Source organism: Etheostoma cragini, chromosome 6 (genome assembly GCF_013103735.1).
Source record: "Etheostoma cragini isolate CJK2018 chromosome 6, CSU_Ecrag_1.0, whole genome shotgun sequence".
In the NCBI taxonomy this organism is placed as follows: Eukaryota; Metazoa; Chordata; class Actinopteri; order Perciformes; family Percidae; genus Etheostoma; species Etheostoma cragini.
Window position 1 is genome coordinate 2,082,608 of NC_048412.1, and position 17,782 is coordinate 2,100,389.

At 42.9% G+C, this 17,782-nt stretch overlaps 1 protein-coding gene across 1 annotated transcript in view; it reads left to right on the top strand.

Annotated features, from left to right (window-relative positions):
* The first annotated feature begins 1,162 nt into the window (after positions 1-1,162).
* The window catches only part of me1 (malic enzyme 1, NADP(+)-dependent, cytosolic), an 83,063-nt gene continuing 66,443 nt past the window's right edge, over positions 1,163-17,782 (top strand). Inside the window, exon 1 of the mRNA XM_034874444.1 lies at positions 1,163-1,475. Coding sequence (XP_034730335.1) covers positions 1,347-1,475 — 129 coding nt within the window. The 5' untranslated portion in view covers positions 1,163-1,346. The remainder of the gene's footprint in view (positions 1,476-17,782) is intronic.

Below are 17,782 nucleotides of genomic sequence, written 5' to 3' on the forward strand. Positions count from 1 at the left end.
ATAACTCCTAAAAGTAACAGAATAACTTCCTATTACTTTGGCTACTTGTACTGCTATCAATTCACAATTTAGATATTAGACTCTCCATTAAGACAATAATAGAATAAACTCCAGTTGAAGGAGTTAGTCTCATTTTATTCTTTTAAAGGAGCTTGCAGAAAGGCAGTCTCTGTTTTTAAATTGATTTAGGACCCAGGGTTTTTATGATGACATTGTTGTTTGAATATGATGACTAGAAGTGTGTCTCTGTATTTACCTGGAAGTGTCTCTGTGTCTCTGTATTTACCTGGAAGTGCCTCTGCGTCTATGTGTTTACCTGGAAGTGTCTCGGCGTCTATGTATTTACCTGGAAGTGTCTCTGTATTTACCTGGAAGTGTCTCTGCGTCTATGTATTTACCTGGAAGTGTCTCTGCGTCTATGTATTTACCTGGAAGTGTCTCTGTATTTACCTGGAGGTGTCTCTGCGTCTATGTATATCTAGTGATTTTTATTCTCAAGTTTTTTTTATCCTGGTTAAATAAAGGTTGGAATGAAGGAATTAAACACCAATCAATATGAACTTAAATTAACTTGTTTGTAAAGATGGTGCTATGAATAGTCTTTGCAATCATCTTAACCACTAACATAGGGGATGGCAGTAGCTCAGTCTTTGGGAACCGGAGGGTTGTCGGTTCAAGTCCCCGTAAGGACCAAAGTATGGAGTGTGGATGGGTAGCTGGAGAGATGCCACTTCACCTCCTGGGCAGTGCCAGGTGCCCTTGAGCAAGGCATGTGTGTATTCCAGACCTGTGTATAGTACTTACTAACATTGTAATTTTTCCCCACTGGGGAATCAATAAACAGAATAAATGATTAATATTATACCAAACGACCTTCAAATAAGTACACCAATTAAAGGGTTGATTTTGAAGTTTGTCTGTTCTGTTTTAACTGGTTTAATATGGAATATAATCACTATTTTTCACATTAATAGCTTGTAGCCTACTCAATCCGCTCAAGTCTTAAAACCCTCTCAATTGAGCACAGCTGTCATGAAATGACCTAATATGTATTTAATCCTCAACGGATAAATGAAGACATGCAAGGGCGAGACATGGGGGGTGTTTTGGTTCCTAACTACCTCACCTCGCCTGTTGCCAGGTGATAGGTCACGGAGGGACATATCGATAGAGACAGCGTGTTGATAAGGAGACTCCGCTTCTACTTCCAGTAACTACACAGATAGACGAGCGACCAGAGCTCAGCGGTTCCAGACCATAGTCTGTTTCACCCGGGTCAGACCTGCGCACCCACTTGTTGAGTTCACACAACAGTCCGCCGTCGGTCTATTTAAAGAGGCTACGCTATGGCACGCGCTCTGGTCAGACGGGAGTCAGTGGAAACGGAGATGCACAAGTCCGAGGACAAAGCAAAGACCTTCGTCTACACCAAGAAGCGAGGCTACGATGTTACCCGGACCCCCCCTTTGAACAAGGTCAGTGTGGGGACACAGTTTGTGGGACTTTTCAGCTTGTTTCTGTGGTTGAAAAGCTAGCTGCTGCCTTCAATGGCTGTAGGAAATATTACAATTCCGAATGGAGCGTCAACGACCAACCTAACTAGTGTCAATATATGACCGGGGAAAGATGAGATGTAATGTCATAATTCACGACATTCTGCTAACTTTTAGGGGGCGGATGATTAACTTAACTAGCTTAACTAGAGATGGGTTATAGGCCTACAACAACTTTTTGCTAAGAAGTTAGGCTACTAGCTAATAATGTTGGATTGACAGCTAGCTGACTTAAGGTGTTACACTTAGCTAGCTAGGTGTTACATTCTGCTGCATATTTAGTGACATTTCTCTTCAACTCACTACTAAATCACAAGTCATTGATATTATTTAAGACATGAGGCATGAGTTTAATATTTTAAAACGTGCACAAGTCTTGTTATTGACATCTGGACTAACGGTCGGAGCCCTCGAGAAGCAAGTGAACGCAACATTAGCCAGGCAGTTAAGAAGCCAGCTTTGCGCGGTTATATTTAGATTTAAAGAGCCCAACGGTGTTGTATACAGGGCTTTTTTATACAGTATATTTCCCATGTCATGTATTACTTTACAAAGCCTGTATAGGTGTGGTAGTAATGCATTATGGGTGGCGTCTTGGGCCTGCCCCCCCCAGTAAGCATTGTGACAAGCTGCTGTTAACTCACTGTGGAAGCCTATATCTTGTTGAGTAATGTTAAGACAAGCCCTATAAATGTTTTAAGATTATTTTATATCTCTTCTTAACCCACCTGTCGTCATTGTGTCAAATTTGACCCCTTTATAAAATGTCTATATCTGAAATATGGGTTTCTTTTTAACGAAATTACCACAATTTCTTTTTTGATTTCTTACCACGCTCTTTGTAAATACAATTGATCACTTTCATTCCTCTGATCTTAACTATTAGCCAAAATAAGTCATAACTTCTGTTTTTTTTTTAACTCAAATATTAGGTATAATTCTATATAAATAAGGGGTTATTGACCATGAATTCCAAAAAGTAGTAAAACTAGTAAGGTGGTGTTGAAGAAAAGTCAAAGAAATGGGATGAAAATGTCAAATATTTGTCATTTTTTGAGGAGGACAACACAATGGTTAAAGTAAATTGAGGAACAAAAGTTAAAAGCTGCTTAATCATGCAAAAAGTAATGCTGATCAACATCCTTTTCGACTGTGACATAAAGGGAAGACTGCATAGTTTCTATTGTGGGTTAATGCCCGACTGTAGTCTTGTGAGATTTTGAATATAATATGTATTTGACCAGCTGTTGCTGTTGAACTAGACTCATACCCCCCCCCCCCCTAATTTAGACAATTACTTCACAACAGCGCCTTTGGCAACCTTTGGGCCTTTCCAGTGTTTTCTGTTGGTTTGTGTTGGGTTGGGGCCCCCAGGGGTCAAGCTGTGGTGACATGATCTCTGTCCATGGTCCTGACTGATCCTCAAAACAACCGGCTGAATTCAGGGCCACTCTTATATAAAGTGTGCCCTGCAAACAGAGGAAGTCTGACTTTTGGGACACTTGAACAGTCTAGTTCTTCCCTCTGAGCTGCACTAGCTGTTAAGAACATGTTTCTCTTTTGGGAAGCTAAAGAAAAAAATTCAAAACTGCAGGCTTGGCAATGTCTAATGTTGAAGCTTTTCCTGTGGTCTCGCATTGCCAGACCTACATACATAGGTACATTTCTGGGTTGTTTGCATTTCTTTAATTAAACCCACCATAATCGTCTTGGGAGGCGGTGCTAAGCTCTGGACGCAGCGATGATAGATAGATATTTATTAATCCCCAAAAAATGGGAAATTACGGTATCTGAAATAATCTAAAATAGCCGAAATATTCTAAAATAGTCTGGTTTAGGAATTTATTCTGGTGGATATTTGCACCGTGCAAAAGAAACTGCCACATAAAATCTTAAATAAAGTTAACTGTTCACATAATACAGTAACGTGAGCTATTTAAATTAGAGCCCGACCGATATATTGGCGGCCCGATATTATCGGCAGATATTAGGCATTTCCCAAAGTATCGGCATTTATAACTGCAGATAGAAGAATAGTCATCCCTCAGAATCATTTATAATGACAGATAAATGATTCTGATAACTAAATATAAAAAATATAAAAAACGGACGGTCAACCATGTAAGGCGTTGCATAGTTTGTCCACCAGAGGGCGCTCTACATCGTCCCCGTTGGCTACTTTCGGATTATTTTCTTTGTTATTGTGTTTCGGGTCATAGGAATAGCAGTAAACCATATTCCTCGTTAGTTGACCGGAGTTTAGAACGCCAATATAAAGAAAGTGGAAGGTGACGGACATGAAGCCTTAAATTAGGTCACATCTGGCAAAATGTCTGGGGGCACCCGATTAATCCCGGAATGAATGTTCAATGATAAAGACTAAGTGGAGACCGTTTATTACACAGGTGATATAATACTGAGAGTATTACATAACATGCTGGATATTACCCATGAAATAAAATCCATGCAGAGTAGTCTGTTCAGCTGCTGCATCATCCTCGGCCTATGTGATTGTTGTTGTGACAGCGGACTGTGTTTGTCGACTGCTCGGGGGGGGGGGGGGGGGGGGGGGGGGGGGGGGGGGGGGGGGGGGGGGGGCTGCTATAGGTTGTTGAGGAGAGTAATGGCATAAGGGAAAACCTATCTGGGGAAAACCTGTCTCAAGAGGTTGTAAACCGGGTGTTATGGAAAAAATTGGATGCAGAACAACTAATTTGACATACAGTGGCTCGCATAAGCTTGCACACCCATGCTAAAGTTGATAAAAAGAGGGGAAAAAATTAATCTTTTGGGAATTGATCTTAATGCCTTAATTCATAAAATTTAGAAAAATCCACCCTTTTAAGGTCACCAATTTTCTTTGTGAATGAATAACGTATTGTAAGTAAATAAATAAATATTCTTCCTTAAAATAGATAGATAGATAGATAGATATTTATTGATCCCAAAAAAATGGGAAATTACAGTGTTACAGCAGCACACAAAATATACATACATTACAATATACACAATACAGGGGGCGTAAGTATACACATCCCTATGTTAAATACCCATAGAGTCAGGCACATTTTTATTACTAAAGGCCAGTTATTTCATGGATCAAGATACTATGCATCCTGATAAAGTTCCCTTGGCCTTTGGAATTAAAGCCCCCCCCCACATCATCACATACCCTTCACCATACCTAGAGAGAGGCATGGTGTTATTTCGGTTAGCTAAACAGCTGATTTGATTTGCATTGTGAGATGACTTTGTGGAAAGTTCCCCATGCAGATAGATAGATAGATAGATAGATAGATATATCTATAGGGGTAGTGAACCATCAGACCCCCCCCCCAATGGAATCTAGACACCGGTGAGTGCATCAATTAATAGTTAAGTCTTCCTGAAAGAATTTACGCTGAGCTACTTTAAAGGTCAATCTGGGACCTTTAGCTTCAGCGCTTAGACCTGGCCCACATAAACTGTTTATTTACATCTCAATTTACACCTTGTGGCCCTGAATGGACCCAGTGTACCCAGGGTAAGGTTGACCTAAATGCATGTGAAAGCATGACCAGTCCAGCACTTAGGATCTGACACTATATTTTGTCTGTTTTAATAAAGGTCTGGTGAGAACCAAGCCTCAGGCATTCAAATCGCAAGCCTTTTAATGAAAGATTGAAGATCCATTTGAATCATAAAGTGCCACAGAGACACAGACACTTCATGTTAACTCACATTTTTAAGACTCACACTCCCTCATACATTGGATTTGCTCATTCCACTTTCTCCATTTCCTTTGTTTTTCTTCTGAGAAATGTTAGGAGTGAATGTTATGGGAGCCACAGTTCTTTGTTCCCCTGTTTACAAGAAGGCTTTTCTTCGCCCTTTTTTAAAAGATGGCCATCCTAAATGAGCTCGCAGTTTGTGTTCTCGCAAAAGAAAATGCAGTTTAATAAGATTTATTACATGAGTGTAAAAACTGGGCTTGAAACAATCAGATGAAAAATGATCTGAGAAAGTAGCTTTGACAGTTTGTACATACACAGTAGTATGTTCAATCAGGGCCACAGAGGAATTAAAATAAAAAGAAGAAGGGGAATTTTGAAAAACTGTGGTCTCTGTTTTTTTTCACCAAAAAGAAGTATTTACAGTATATATAATAAGCTATCACCATTTTACATATGAATTGCCTTATTTCTGTATTTATTTTTATACTGAATTATGCTGCAAAGCAGGCATTTACCTTATTGTGGTCTGTGGTTGTATCTGATCAAAACACAAAACAAAACACACACACACACACACACACACACACACGGTTTGTTGCACTATCTTTGTGGGGACCCATCATTGACATAATGTATTCCCTGGTCCCTTACCCTAACCTTAACCACCACAACTAAATGCCTAACCTTACCCCTTACCCTCACCCTAACCTTAACCTAATTCTAACCCTAATCCTAAAACCAATGCTTAACCGTCAAACAGCTCTTTAAAGTTGTGGGGTCCCGCATTTTGGTCCCACAAAGCTGTCGGGACCCCACAAGTATACTGGCTCCCGGTTTTTGGACCACATGAGTACATTTTTTTTTGTGATCAAAATTTTTTTGTATACATTTAAAAACTATAAACAGTGACAGGACCCCACGAGTATAGTTAAACAAGTCCACACACACACGCACAGAGGTTGGAGTCATAGCAGAAAAAAAAAGGTTTCTTATGCAGCCAGGTGAAACGTCCACTGTCACCCCCCCCCCCGTACGTGAACCTGGCCAAGGAAATTGGAGGAGAAGGTAGGAAATGGCTGCTAAAGAGTGTTAGTGGCCAGGCACAGGCAGGCTTCTGTGGCTCAGGCAGTGGCACATTGTTGCCCTCCTTCTGATTTCAGCGAGCCCTGGGGAGAGGTATGTTTACCTCCCTCAGCTGGCCCACTTCACCTCTAACAGGAGCCAGTCACAGCACAACCTGCTAATTGATGCTGAGGGACGCGGCGCTGAAAGCAGCCTGTCCGCACATCGACGGGCCGCCATTTCCTTTTTAATCTCTCGGCTCTCACACGTACACATGCGTGTGTTTGTGTGCATGCATACACATTATGTACACACACACACAGCTTCACCTTAATCTTTGGCAACACTCCCTCCTCCCTCTCCAGAGGTGGAACCGGATATTATAGGTGTGTTTTGTGTGTGCTCACTGTGCAATAAAGAGAAGAAGTGGGGTGCGAGGTGTAGAAAGGGTTCTCTGTGGTGAGGAAGAGAGTGCTGGCCACACTCCACAGACCTCCTCTGTCTCGCTGCTTGATCACGCATTAATGAGGCGTCTGTGTGGATCCCGGCCCTCCGTGCGTCTCCGTGACGCTGGTTCAGCCTGCCGCGGCCTTTCAAAGACAACAACAACAACAACAACAAGCTCCTTGTAAAAATGCTCTTAGCACCCAATCGGGGATGCGGTTTCACTGAGGTGTCGGTGTGTCGGCGGCCAACTGAGGCCCATTCACTGGCTGGGTCCTGATGGCGAAGGGGACCTGAAGGCAGTCAGCCACATAGAATGGAGAGAATGGGGACTGTATGTTCTTCTTTTACAGTTCCACAGCTACTGTCTGTGTGTTCACACAAAACCATTATTAAAACTCTTGTTCTTATTCAGTCAGTTTATAGGTTATTATGGTTTATATACTATAGTCATAGCCAGTATTCTATCTTGATCTACTGCACTGTTCAATCCCTGCACTGTTCACTTTTGCACTTTTGCACTATTATCATTACACACAGTCTACCTAGTGGATACTACCTAGTATCTCACCTGATCATGGTCACTGTATTTCTCTGAGTGATTTTTATTTAAATTTTATATGTATGAAATTATTTATAGGAGTGTATACAGTATGTGTTTGTTGTGTTATGGTTGTCTTGCTACTGGATGCCTAAACTTTCCCTGGGGATGAATAAAGTATCTATCTATCTATCTATCTATCTATCTCTAGTTATAGAGTTGAGCTGGACGCCCCTGATTTGCATAAAAAAACCTGGATTTAACTTTATGCATCTGAGAAGTGGGCAACACACTGCCTCACTTCCTCAAAACGTCGCCGCTATGCTACCAGAATGCATTGCACGGCTGCTCACAGTTGAGCCTGACCGATATATTGGTGGATATTAGGCATTTCCCAAAATATCAGATTTTTTTTCATGTATTAATCCAAACCATTTATAATGACAAATTAATCTGATGAATGAATATTTAAAATTAACTAAAAATGGACGATCAACAATGTTACGAGTGTACATGTGACACTCTACAGCGTCCCTGTTAGTGATGGCGTTGCATAGTCTGTCCACCAGAGGACGCTATTCAACGTCCCAGTTAGTGATGGCGTTGCATAGTCTGTCCACCAGAGGACGCTCTACAACGTCCCTGTTAGTGATGGCGTTGCATAGTCTGTCCACCAGAGGACGCTCTACAACGTCCCTGTTAGTGATGGCCTTGCATAGTCTGTCCACCAGAGGACGCTCAACAACGTCCCTGTTAGTGATGGCGTTGCATAGTCTGTCTACCAGAGGACACTCTACAACCTCCCTGTTAGTGATGGCGTTGCATAGTCTGTCCACCAGAGGACGCTCAACAACGTCGCTGTAAGTGATGGCGTTGCATAGTCTGTCCACCAGAGGACGCTCTACAACGTCGCTGTAAGTGATGCCGTTGCATAGTCTGTCCACCAGAGGGCGCTCTACAGCGTCGCTGTAAGTGATGGCGTTGCATAGTCTGTCCACCAGAGGACGCTCTACAACGTCCCTGTTAGTGATGGCGTTGCATAGTCTGTCCACCAGAGGACGCTCTACAATGTCCCACTTTGCAACACTGATTATTATTATTAACAGTGATTGGGAAGCGTGGAAATGATGCTTGCCTGTGGACACGCACCGTTAATAAATTAGGCCCCTGAGTGAGAAATGGTGCTGTCATTTGTGCTTTAAGTGCTAAATCCCAAGAACTAATATTGATCCCTTGATTAAACAGAGGTTTTATTTATTGAGGTTTTAAAAGAACACTAACATCATTTGAGGCTACGATCGCTGAATAAAATGGACCCATTCCCAGACAGCACTGCAGTTGGACGCCCCATTTGCAAGCACAGGCTCCACATATGACATTTCAAGATGGCCGTCCAGATGAAAGACTGAAAGTCATTTCTTGGCGAGCGCAGAGCAACGGTGTATCTGATTGGGCATTGAGGATGTGCTGCTGAGCCAATTGGCGACGGCCCTGATAACCTGCTCTAGCAGCTGGAAGTAATTAGCCCCTCATGTTAGATTTTCTTTGGTTTGGCTGCTACACTTGTTGACATTTGCTTCAAGAATTTCTCCATTTTTTTCCCCCCTCACCAGGTTTGCCTTTTCTTCACATGAGGCCAACATAAATACATTTAGCAACAAACAAACAGATGGCAAATAAGATGTTGAAATTTTGACTTCTGAAATGGAAATATTTGTGTAGCTTCGTGGCTCTCTGGATCCATTCCTTTGGGTATGTGTCATGCTTTGTTGGTAGCCGCACAGCGACCGATCTGCTAACTTTTTCCACGTGAAACATGCTGTGCTCCAGTCGTCTGCGTTTCGAGTAAGGCCTGATAAGGTTTTTTTTTAACCGTGCATGCGCTCTAATAGACTTATGTCACAATTGGTAAAAGGTGCCAGTGAGAAACAGCTGGATGACCCTGCGCTGACTCGAGTCATCGCAGTCTGCAACGTTGATTCCCACTGAGTCATGGTGTCACCATGGCACAAGGGTCAAGTTCGCTTTCTGCACAGTAGAGCCCGACCGATATATCGGAGGGACGATATTATCAGAGGATATTTGGCATTTCCCGAACTATCAGCATTTATAATGGCTGATAATTCTATTTTTGAAAATATTAATTCATCAGAATCATTAATAATGGCAAATAAAGGCTTCTGATACATGAATATTTAGAAGAAGAAAAAATTAAAAAGGGATGGGCAATCCTGTTATGAGTGTTGGAGTGGCATAGTCTGTCCACCAGAGGACACTCAACAACGTCCCTGTTAGTGATGGCGTTGCATAGTCTGTCCACCAGAGGACGCTCTACAACGTCCCTGTTAGTGATGGCGTTGCATAGTCTGTCCACCAGAGGACGCTCTACAACGTCCCTGTTAGTGATGGCGTTACATAGTCTGTCCACCAGAGGACACTCTACAACGTCCCTGTTAGTGATGGCGTTGCATAGTCTGTCCACCAGAGGACGCTCTACAACGTCGCTGTAAGTGATGCCGTTGCATAGTCTGTCCACCAGAGGGCGCTCTACAACCTCCCAGTTAGTGATGGCGTTGCATAGTCTGTCCACCAGAGGACGCTCAACAACGTCCCTGTTTGTGAAGGCGTTGCATAGTCTGTCCACCAGAGGACGCTCAACAACGTCCCTGTTTGTGAAGGCGTTGCATAGTCTGTCCACCAGAGGACGCTCTACAACGTCCCTGTTTGTGAAGGCGTTGCATAGTCTGTCCACCAGAGGACGCTCTACAACGTCCCTATTAGTGATGGCGTTGCATAGTTCTTCCAAGCAGCAATTAGTGTGCTGCTAAATTCATTCTGACAAATTGAACGGTGAAGACCAATGAGCCCTTAATTAAATTGTTGGACATTTTGGGGAAACCAATATTCCTTTTCTAGCTGCGAGTTAGGTCTAGGTGAGAGGACCACGTCAAGTCTCCAAATTCAAGTCTTACCATTGCGCAGGGCATTCTGACATCACTGCCATGGCTGGGCGGGGCAGACGTGATGTGAAAAAGTGTGTGTGTGTGTGTGTGTGTACATTACAGGCTTTTTGGAAGCAGATAACCGTGGTTTGGTGAGGTTGAACTCGATTATGTTGGCAGAGAGATTGCAAGCCTTCGTTTAATTGAGTGGTGAAAATGGAACAAACCCTTTCACTGTTCAGACTTCATGCAGAGCAGCTGCACTTGTCAATCCCCCTCACTAGGTGGACCTCAGGTGTGTGTGTTTGTGTGTGTATGAGGGGGGTGGGGGGGGGGGTTCGCGTTGTCCCAGGTTTGGCCAGGTTGACCGCACACATTGCTGGTGACCAGACATTCCTCTGATGGACTGGAGTGGATCGGCCAGACAGATAGAAAGTGCACCCTCGTTCCCCTTCAGTCGCCGACGACAACTTGAGCTTTACACACACACACACACACACTCATAAACACAAACACATTCTCTCTAATGTTCATGTAGCTGTTTAAAGAGCTTTTTATCAGTGTTTTCTTCAGGGCTAGCTCAAATAAACTGGGTGTAATAGGATCAAACTGTCAATTCTATGGTCTCTGCACACACACACACACACACGCACACACGTAAACACAAACACATTCTCTGTAATGTTAATATAGCTGTTTAAAGAGCTTTTTATCAGTGTTTTCTTCAGGGCTGGCTCAAATAAACTGAGTGTAATAGGATCAGACTGTCAATTCTACGGTATCTACACACACACACACACACACACACACACAATTGTGATGCTGTGTTTATTCAGCAGCATGTCCTCCTAAATAGCCCTCCCTCCTCAGCCCACTTTTGTGTTTTTTGTAAGTTGGTCCTCATTCATGCGAGGACAACGGGGAAGCTGTTAGATGGAGACAGCTGAGATGGAGACAGTCTGAGGCTCATCACCCCTTCCTATGAAGCTCATCTCAAGCATCCCCCTACTCTTTCAGAGGCCCCCCCCCCCCCCCCCCCCCCCCCCCCCCCCCCCCCCCCCCCCCCCCCCCCCCCCCCCGTCTTTTCCCCATCCACTTCACGTCAATGCTGCTTTTGTCTGGTATTTTAGAGTGGTGGAGGTCTTGCCATGCCTTAACAGAGACAAGAATTTAAAGGGAGTATTTAGTTTCAGCAGTCTGCAACAAAGTGGACAGTATATGAACATGATGTACAAATGATTTTCCCCAAGATGGCTATCTTTACGACCGATATTTGTGGATTGTGAGAACAAGCTGCAAATAACATTTTTTGCGGGCATATTTTAGGCCTTTTATTATATGGGACAGCTGAAGATGTGAAAGGGGAGAGAGAGTGAGCGATTACATGCAACAAGGTGCCGCAGGTTGGAGTAAAACATGCGGGTGCTGCGACAAGGACTGAGATTTTGTGCATTGGGCGTACATTCTTTTTTTAAGTCAACTTTTTAGAACTTTGTCACACTACTTTGTGCCGTTCTGTGCTGACTTTTTTTTGTAAGATTATTATTTTGTTATTTTAAGGCTTTTGATAGGACAGTTGAAGACATTAAAGGGCGGGGGGGGATGACCTGCAGCAAAGGGCCGCAGGTCGGAGTCGAACCCTGGCTCGTTGTGTCAACTGAACTATCTTGGCGCCCATTCTGTGTGGAGTAGAAAATGGAGGAAGCTATTGTAGCTTATTGGGTAATATTTACTTATTAAATCCTCCTTTTTGGCAAAGTCTAAATCGCTCCATAAAAGAGAAGTGGTTTGTGGACAGCTATGTGACAAGAGTTGATGGCACAAACATATATTTTAATAAATATAACTGAGAACTTCCGTCTTGTTGGAAACTTTCAGATTACAAACTAGCCCTGCAACGTCACCCTATACGTCACCACGCTTCCAAGCCAAATATTTGGTAAATACACGTGGATGCATTTTTTTTTCATGAAATGTGGTTAAACATTCCCCACCTCACTCCACATGCTCACCACTAAAAGATCAAACGCAAGAAAGGACGTTTAAAAAAAGGCAAATGCCAAGTAAAGCTGTTTCTCTCTGAAGTAAAGAGCTGCTCCGTCACCGTTAACCATGAGCTCCAGCCTGGCTGGTGACAGTCTAATCGGCTTTTTAACAACAGCGCTGTTTGCTTCGTGAAGAGTTCTTTTCTTCTTTTTCATTTTTCCTGTAAAGTGCGTTTAGAGAAGCAGCTGCCAGGTTGGAGGTCATTTGGTCAAAAAATACATTTTTGTTGTCCCAGAAACAAGCACTTAGACTAGGTAAGCCCCGCCCACTCTGCCGGTGATTTGATTTCTCCCTGCAGCTTGGTCTGGAAACCTGCACGTTTAATTCTAATTTAATTATTTTTCTGTAAAAGCATAAGTGTTAACAATCGGCTAATTTTCAACTGTAGTTCTAACCTAGCCTTCAACCTGCTTCAGTACAATTTTGCAGGAACCAAACCGGCTTATCAACCTGCCACGCTATTGCCGGCTTTAACTAGATGTCGATAGAGAAGTGAACAATTAGCAAAAAAAACCTTGATGCCGCTGTCGCTTCTACATCACCCGGATTGTTGGTCTGATTAGTTGAAGGATATATATATATATATATATATATATAAATATGCGCCAATGTTGTTTCTCAATGGAAAAAAAACATTTGCACAAAGCAAGGAGACTAATTGGAGATTACCTGCTCTAATAAGCTAGTTCAGCCAGTGGACACTTCACCGTGCAAATAAAGACATCTTTAGTATTTCGCCTCATGTGTATCATTGTTGGTTTAGCTAATGCTCAATCCCTTGGTTGTCTATCTAGAAAAAAAGGACAGTTTTGTTGTTTTATTGTCCTCTTCATGAGGACGTAACGGATATAATATTTAGTATAATGACTTTTATTTCTGAGGATTTCTTTGGGCTGGATGACTATTGAAAAATTTGAGTTTGAGAAATGATTTTTTGGTGTCAGATTTTATTTGCAAAGCTTAGGAGAGAAGACCCATGAGGGTTAGGCACCGTGTGTGCAAGAAACAGAAATGAAGACAAAACAATCCGTACACATGTGATCTCATTAGCAGGGAGTCGCGAACACCTGTAAAGTTAGACGCGTCTGTCGAGGCTCATTCTCTTACCAGAAGTTGGCCAGTGAAAGCTGAAACACCTTTATAGCCAAAAGTGAATTGCCTTGGAAAGCTTGGACATTTTCCCGGCAGCACTCAGGCTCCTAAGGGACCTGGACAGTGGAGCATGAAAAGGCTACCTCAATGGGATTGGCTGCCTTTGAAGAACCCTACATGTCCGCTACCTCCACCCACTCAAGGCTGCCCTCCCTAAGTCAACAGCGGCTTGGTTTTCAAGGCTGTTTGACCAACAAGCGTGTCTGTACATTTACAAGTCGACACCTTCTGATTTAGGGAGCCCTGCACTTTCATGTTTGCCCAGGATGAAGAATTTAAGACGTTCCTTTTGGTCAGTCTTGCCAAGTGGGGATCAGGACTGGAGGTTCGAATCGCTGTCTAATGGCAGATTACAGACAAGACATGTGCTGTTGTAGTCCATCTCGAAGCCTTTAGAAGATATGCTCGTGAAACCTGGGGAGTCGACAACGTCGGACACTATTTCTTTTAGTGGTTTTTAGTTCTCGTTACGCCAAGATTGCTTCCATAGTTAGTTTCACTGGTATGCTCTGCCTTGTTAATTGAAAGCAAAATAAAATACAACCGCGCATAAAAGAAAAACAAGCAAATAAATCCAGAACGACATGATAGTTTAGTGCAAATATGTCAAAAATAGATGTATTCATTGATTTCTGTTCTCTGTATTTTTCCCCAGAGTAACTGCTAATAGCTGCTACAGCTATTATGTTGAGTCCCAGGCTACATTAGCCAAAAAGCTAACCTTGTTTACACGTAGGTAAAAGCACTTAGCTGATCAAATTGTTAACCAAACTCAGGTCATTTTAATAATATACTAATGCCATAAAATTACAAGTCATTCACTTATGAATTACCTGTAAATTGTTGAATAAGGGTGTATATACACTTAATTGTCTATACACTTAACTATGTATAAACTTAATTATATGTATAGTGCTGTGTTTCTGCCTGGATTGCTCCTCATTTTGCTTTTTCTCAGCGCTCTTCTCAAAAGACATTATTAGCACAGTGCAGAAATGTTGATTTAGAAAACACTAGTTAACTTTCTGATTAATGTGCTGTACTCCTCCTCCTGCTAATGATGACTGAATTTGTTGAGGAATAAGAGGGCTCATGCCGGCCTTGCGCGGCACATTTGTTGTGAGGCATTCATTGGGAAAAGCTTAGTCAGGCAGTGAGATCCTGCGAAGAGACGGACCGGAGCTGATGTGGGCTCTTTCTCTTCCTCCAGAGGGGAAGAGGTGGCATTAAATGGCTTTTTTTCTCAGGGTAATCCTCTTGAATCCGGCTACGACTGCGATTTTAGCAGGAAACAGATGGGGGGGCATCTGGCCTTTTGCTGAGAAAATATATGAAGTTTGGACACAAAGGGCAACCTGGTACTTAATGGATCACACGGAATAGGAACATATTCAGAATTGAAAGCTTACATTTGCAAATAACTGACACTGACTAAACATTTAGCTTCATATTCAGTTTCAGGTTTTCCCCAGAAAAGTTGTTTAGCCCTAGCATGGGCCTACCAAAATCTGGTACATTAGCCTGGTCCTACTAGACTCTGGTCCATTAGACTGTTCCTACCAGACTCTTGTCCATTAGCCTGGTCCTACCAGACTCTGGTCCATTAGCCTGGTCCTACCAGACTCTGGTCCATTAGCCTGGTCCTACCAGACTCTGGTCCATTAGCCCGGTCCTACCAGACACTGGTACATTAGCCTGGTCCTACCAGACTCGTGTACGTTAGCCTGGTCCCACTAGACTCTGGTCCATTAGCCTGCTTCTACCAGACTCAGCACTCTGCTTTGCCCGCTCAGAGAATTTGGCCCACCCATGAGAGAGAGACATCATGGCTTTCAAACATGCAAAGTGGCAGTTTGTCAAGGCCACACCCCCAGCCTCCACCATTTAGGTCCACTAATACTGTATCTGAAGTCTCGTTTTATATAGACCTTAGTGGTCCCTAATACTGTATCTGAAGTCTCTTTTATATAGACCTTAGTGGTCCCCTAATACTGTATCTGATGTCTCGTTTCATATAGACCTTAGTGGTCCCCTAACACTGTATCTGAAGTCCAATGTAGGCTCTATAGAAGTCTATTTGGAAATGACCGTACATCTCACCCATTTTACTACCTCAATAAACATTTTCCTAAAAGGTTTATGGCGTTACCTGGTAACTTAAGAGAGAGACTGCTGATTTGAAAATGGCACGAGTCCCGGAGGGCAGGAACTAAAACGGCGAGAGCGTCCAGTCACTTTGCCAACCCCTAAAAACAACTCCAAATCAGAGGTCAAAGGTCAGTTAGTGTATGGTTCTCTGGCATGTGTGAAGCTCCAAAAGTAAGGAGTGTGTCCGGAAAAAGGGTTGTTTAAAGGTGTGTGTGTGTGTGTGTGTTCTCTTACATCACTCTCTCACCTCCTAACCATGTCCTAGTCATGTTCTCTGGTAGTCTGAGGGGAAAGTCCGAACCCCGCCTGCTTTGGCTGGGTGAAAGCAGCCATCCAGCAGCCGTTGTGGTAGAATCTACCTTCTGAGGAGGTAGTGAGAATCGGTTCTTCTTGGGCGTCACTCCCACAGCCAGAGAAGCAGGGAGTGGGATCTGGTTTGCGTCATGTCTCCAGCAAAACACTCCTTGACCTTTTCAATTCACAGTTGTCAGTCAAGTCTGTGGGAAATCTGGCCTTCAGTGCTGACACAAAACAGACGCTATGAAAACTTACTGCATTTGTATGAAATGAGAGGTGCCCTCGTCTTGTTTAGTACCATAAATCAGACTTCATTTGTGCTGTAAATCAATTCAATCTCCCATCTTCTGTTCCTGTGGCACTGATGGGGAACATTTCACATTAGACTACAGCAAGAACTAAATGCACATAGGTATTATAAGAACGGGACAAGTGACTAAGTTGTCATCCATTTACATAGATGCATATTATCAACACAGGTTCTCTCCATCCTGGTGTTGAGTTTAGGTGTGAATGTGTCTCTGTCCGTCCTCCCTTTGCTGTTCCACAAGGACCAGTTCAGGGTCATCTCATTCAATCTGTCCCTGGGGTCTCATTCTGGAAAGAAACTATTCCCTGTCACACAAACACTGCCTTGGCCATTCACTTTAAGTTAACTCATCTCATTTCCTTATTGTGTATCTGTAATCAGTCCTCCCCTTTGTGATTGTTGGGGGCAAAAATTCTTGATTATGCAGCGTGTTTTCTTAAAAAATGCGATGGAATATGCAATGAAATTGCAGTAACTTACTGATACTAACTGATAAAGAGACCTAAAGTGGACACTGGAATTTGTGTTGTTAGGGTTATTCAATGTGAATAGTATAGCCGTTATAGCCCTGGGCTAAGAATATGCAGTGTGAAAACACCTAATGTAGACTAGGCTATGACCACCTGACATGACATTAGTGAATGTTCATATTATTCAATGAGGTTCCAAGTGGGTTAAACACATGTTCAGTAGACTTGCATCTCCTGTATGAGCCAGCACAGAAGATGTTCAACCATCATTGATGAGCTTACCTTTCTGTGGACTTCTACTGGTTCATGGCTTCCTGCGTTCCGGGGAGATTCCCTGCTAGTGACCTCACGCTGTGGGAGATATGTATTTGCAATGCTCTTTTTTTGAGACTCCTTAACCTGGACAACTACAGTGGGGCTCGAAATTTGTATTAATGTGCATAAAGAAGCCAAGAAAAGATGGGAAAATCTCCAAAAGGCATCAAATGACAGATTAGACATTCGTATAATATGTCACAAGAAGTTAGATTTTATTTCCATCATTTACACTTTCAAAATAACAGTTTGGGCACCCTGCAGAGTTTAGAGCATGCACCGCCCCCTTTGGAAAGCTGAGACCTGACAGTGTCATGGATTGTTGGATTGTCTGCAGGGGGCCCAAACTTTTGCAGACGCCCTTTTTTAGTTTTCTCTTATTTTGAAAGTGTAAATCTAACTTTTCGTGGCATATTATACGAATGTATGATCTGTCATTTGATGCCTTTGGAGGCTTTTCTTGGCTTCTTTATGCACATTAATACAAATGTTTACCCGGGGTGCCCACACTTTCGAGCCCCACTGTAAAACAAGTGTACTTGTGCCAAGTTGCAAACCAATCTTGCCTACTGCAGCTTAACATGATTCCTTTGCTTTTAGCTTAAAGCATATCACAGCACCTCTCTCCCTCTCTCTCGCTACCTGGCAGCACCAGAGAGAGGCTGAGCTGAGTGTGGTGGTGAGTGGTCTGGTAGTTTTGCTGTTATATAACCAGCCTGGTTGGCCGTTCCATGCAATCACGCGACCAGCTAGACGCTGGTGGCCAGATCACTTTTTCTTTGACCTTCA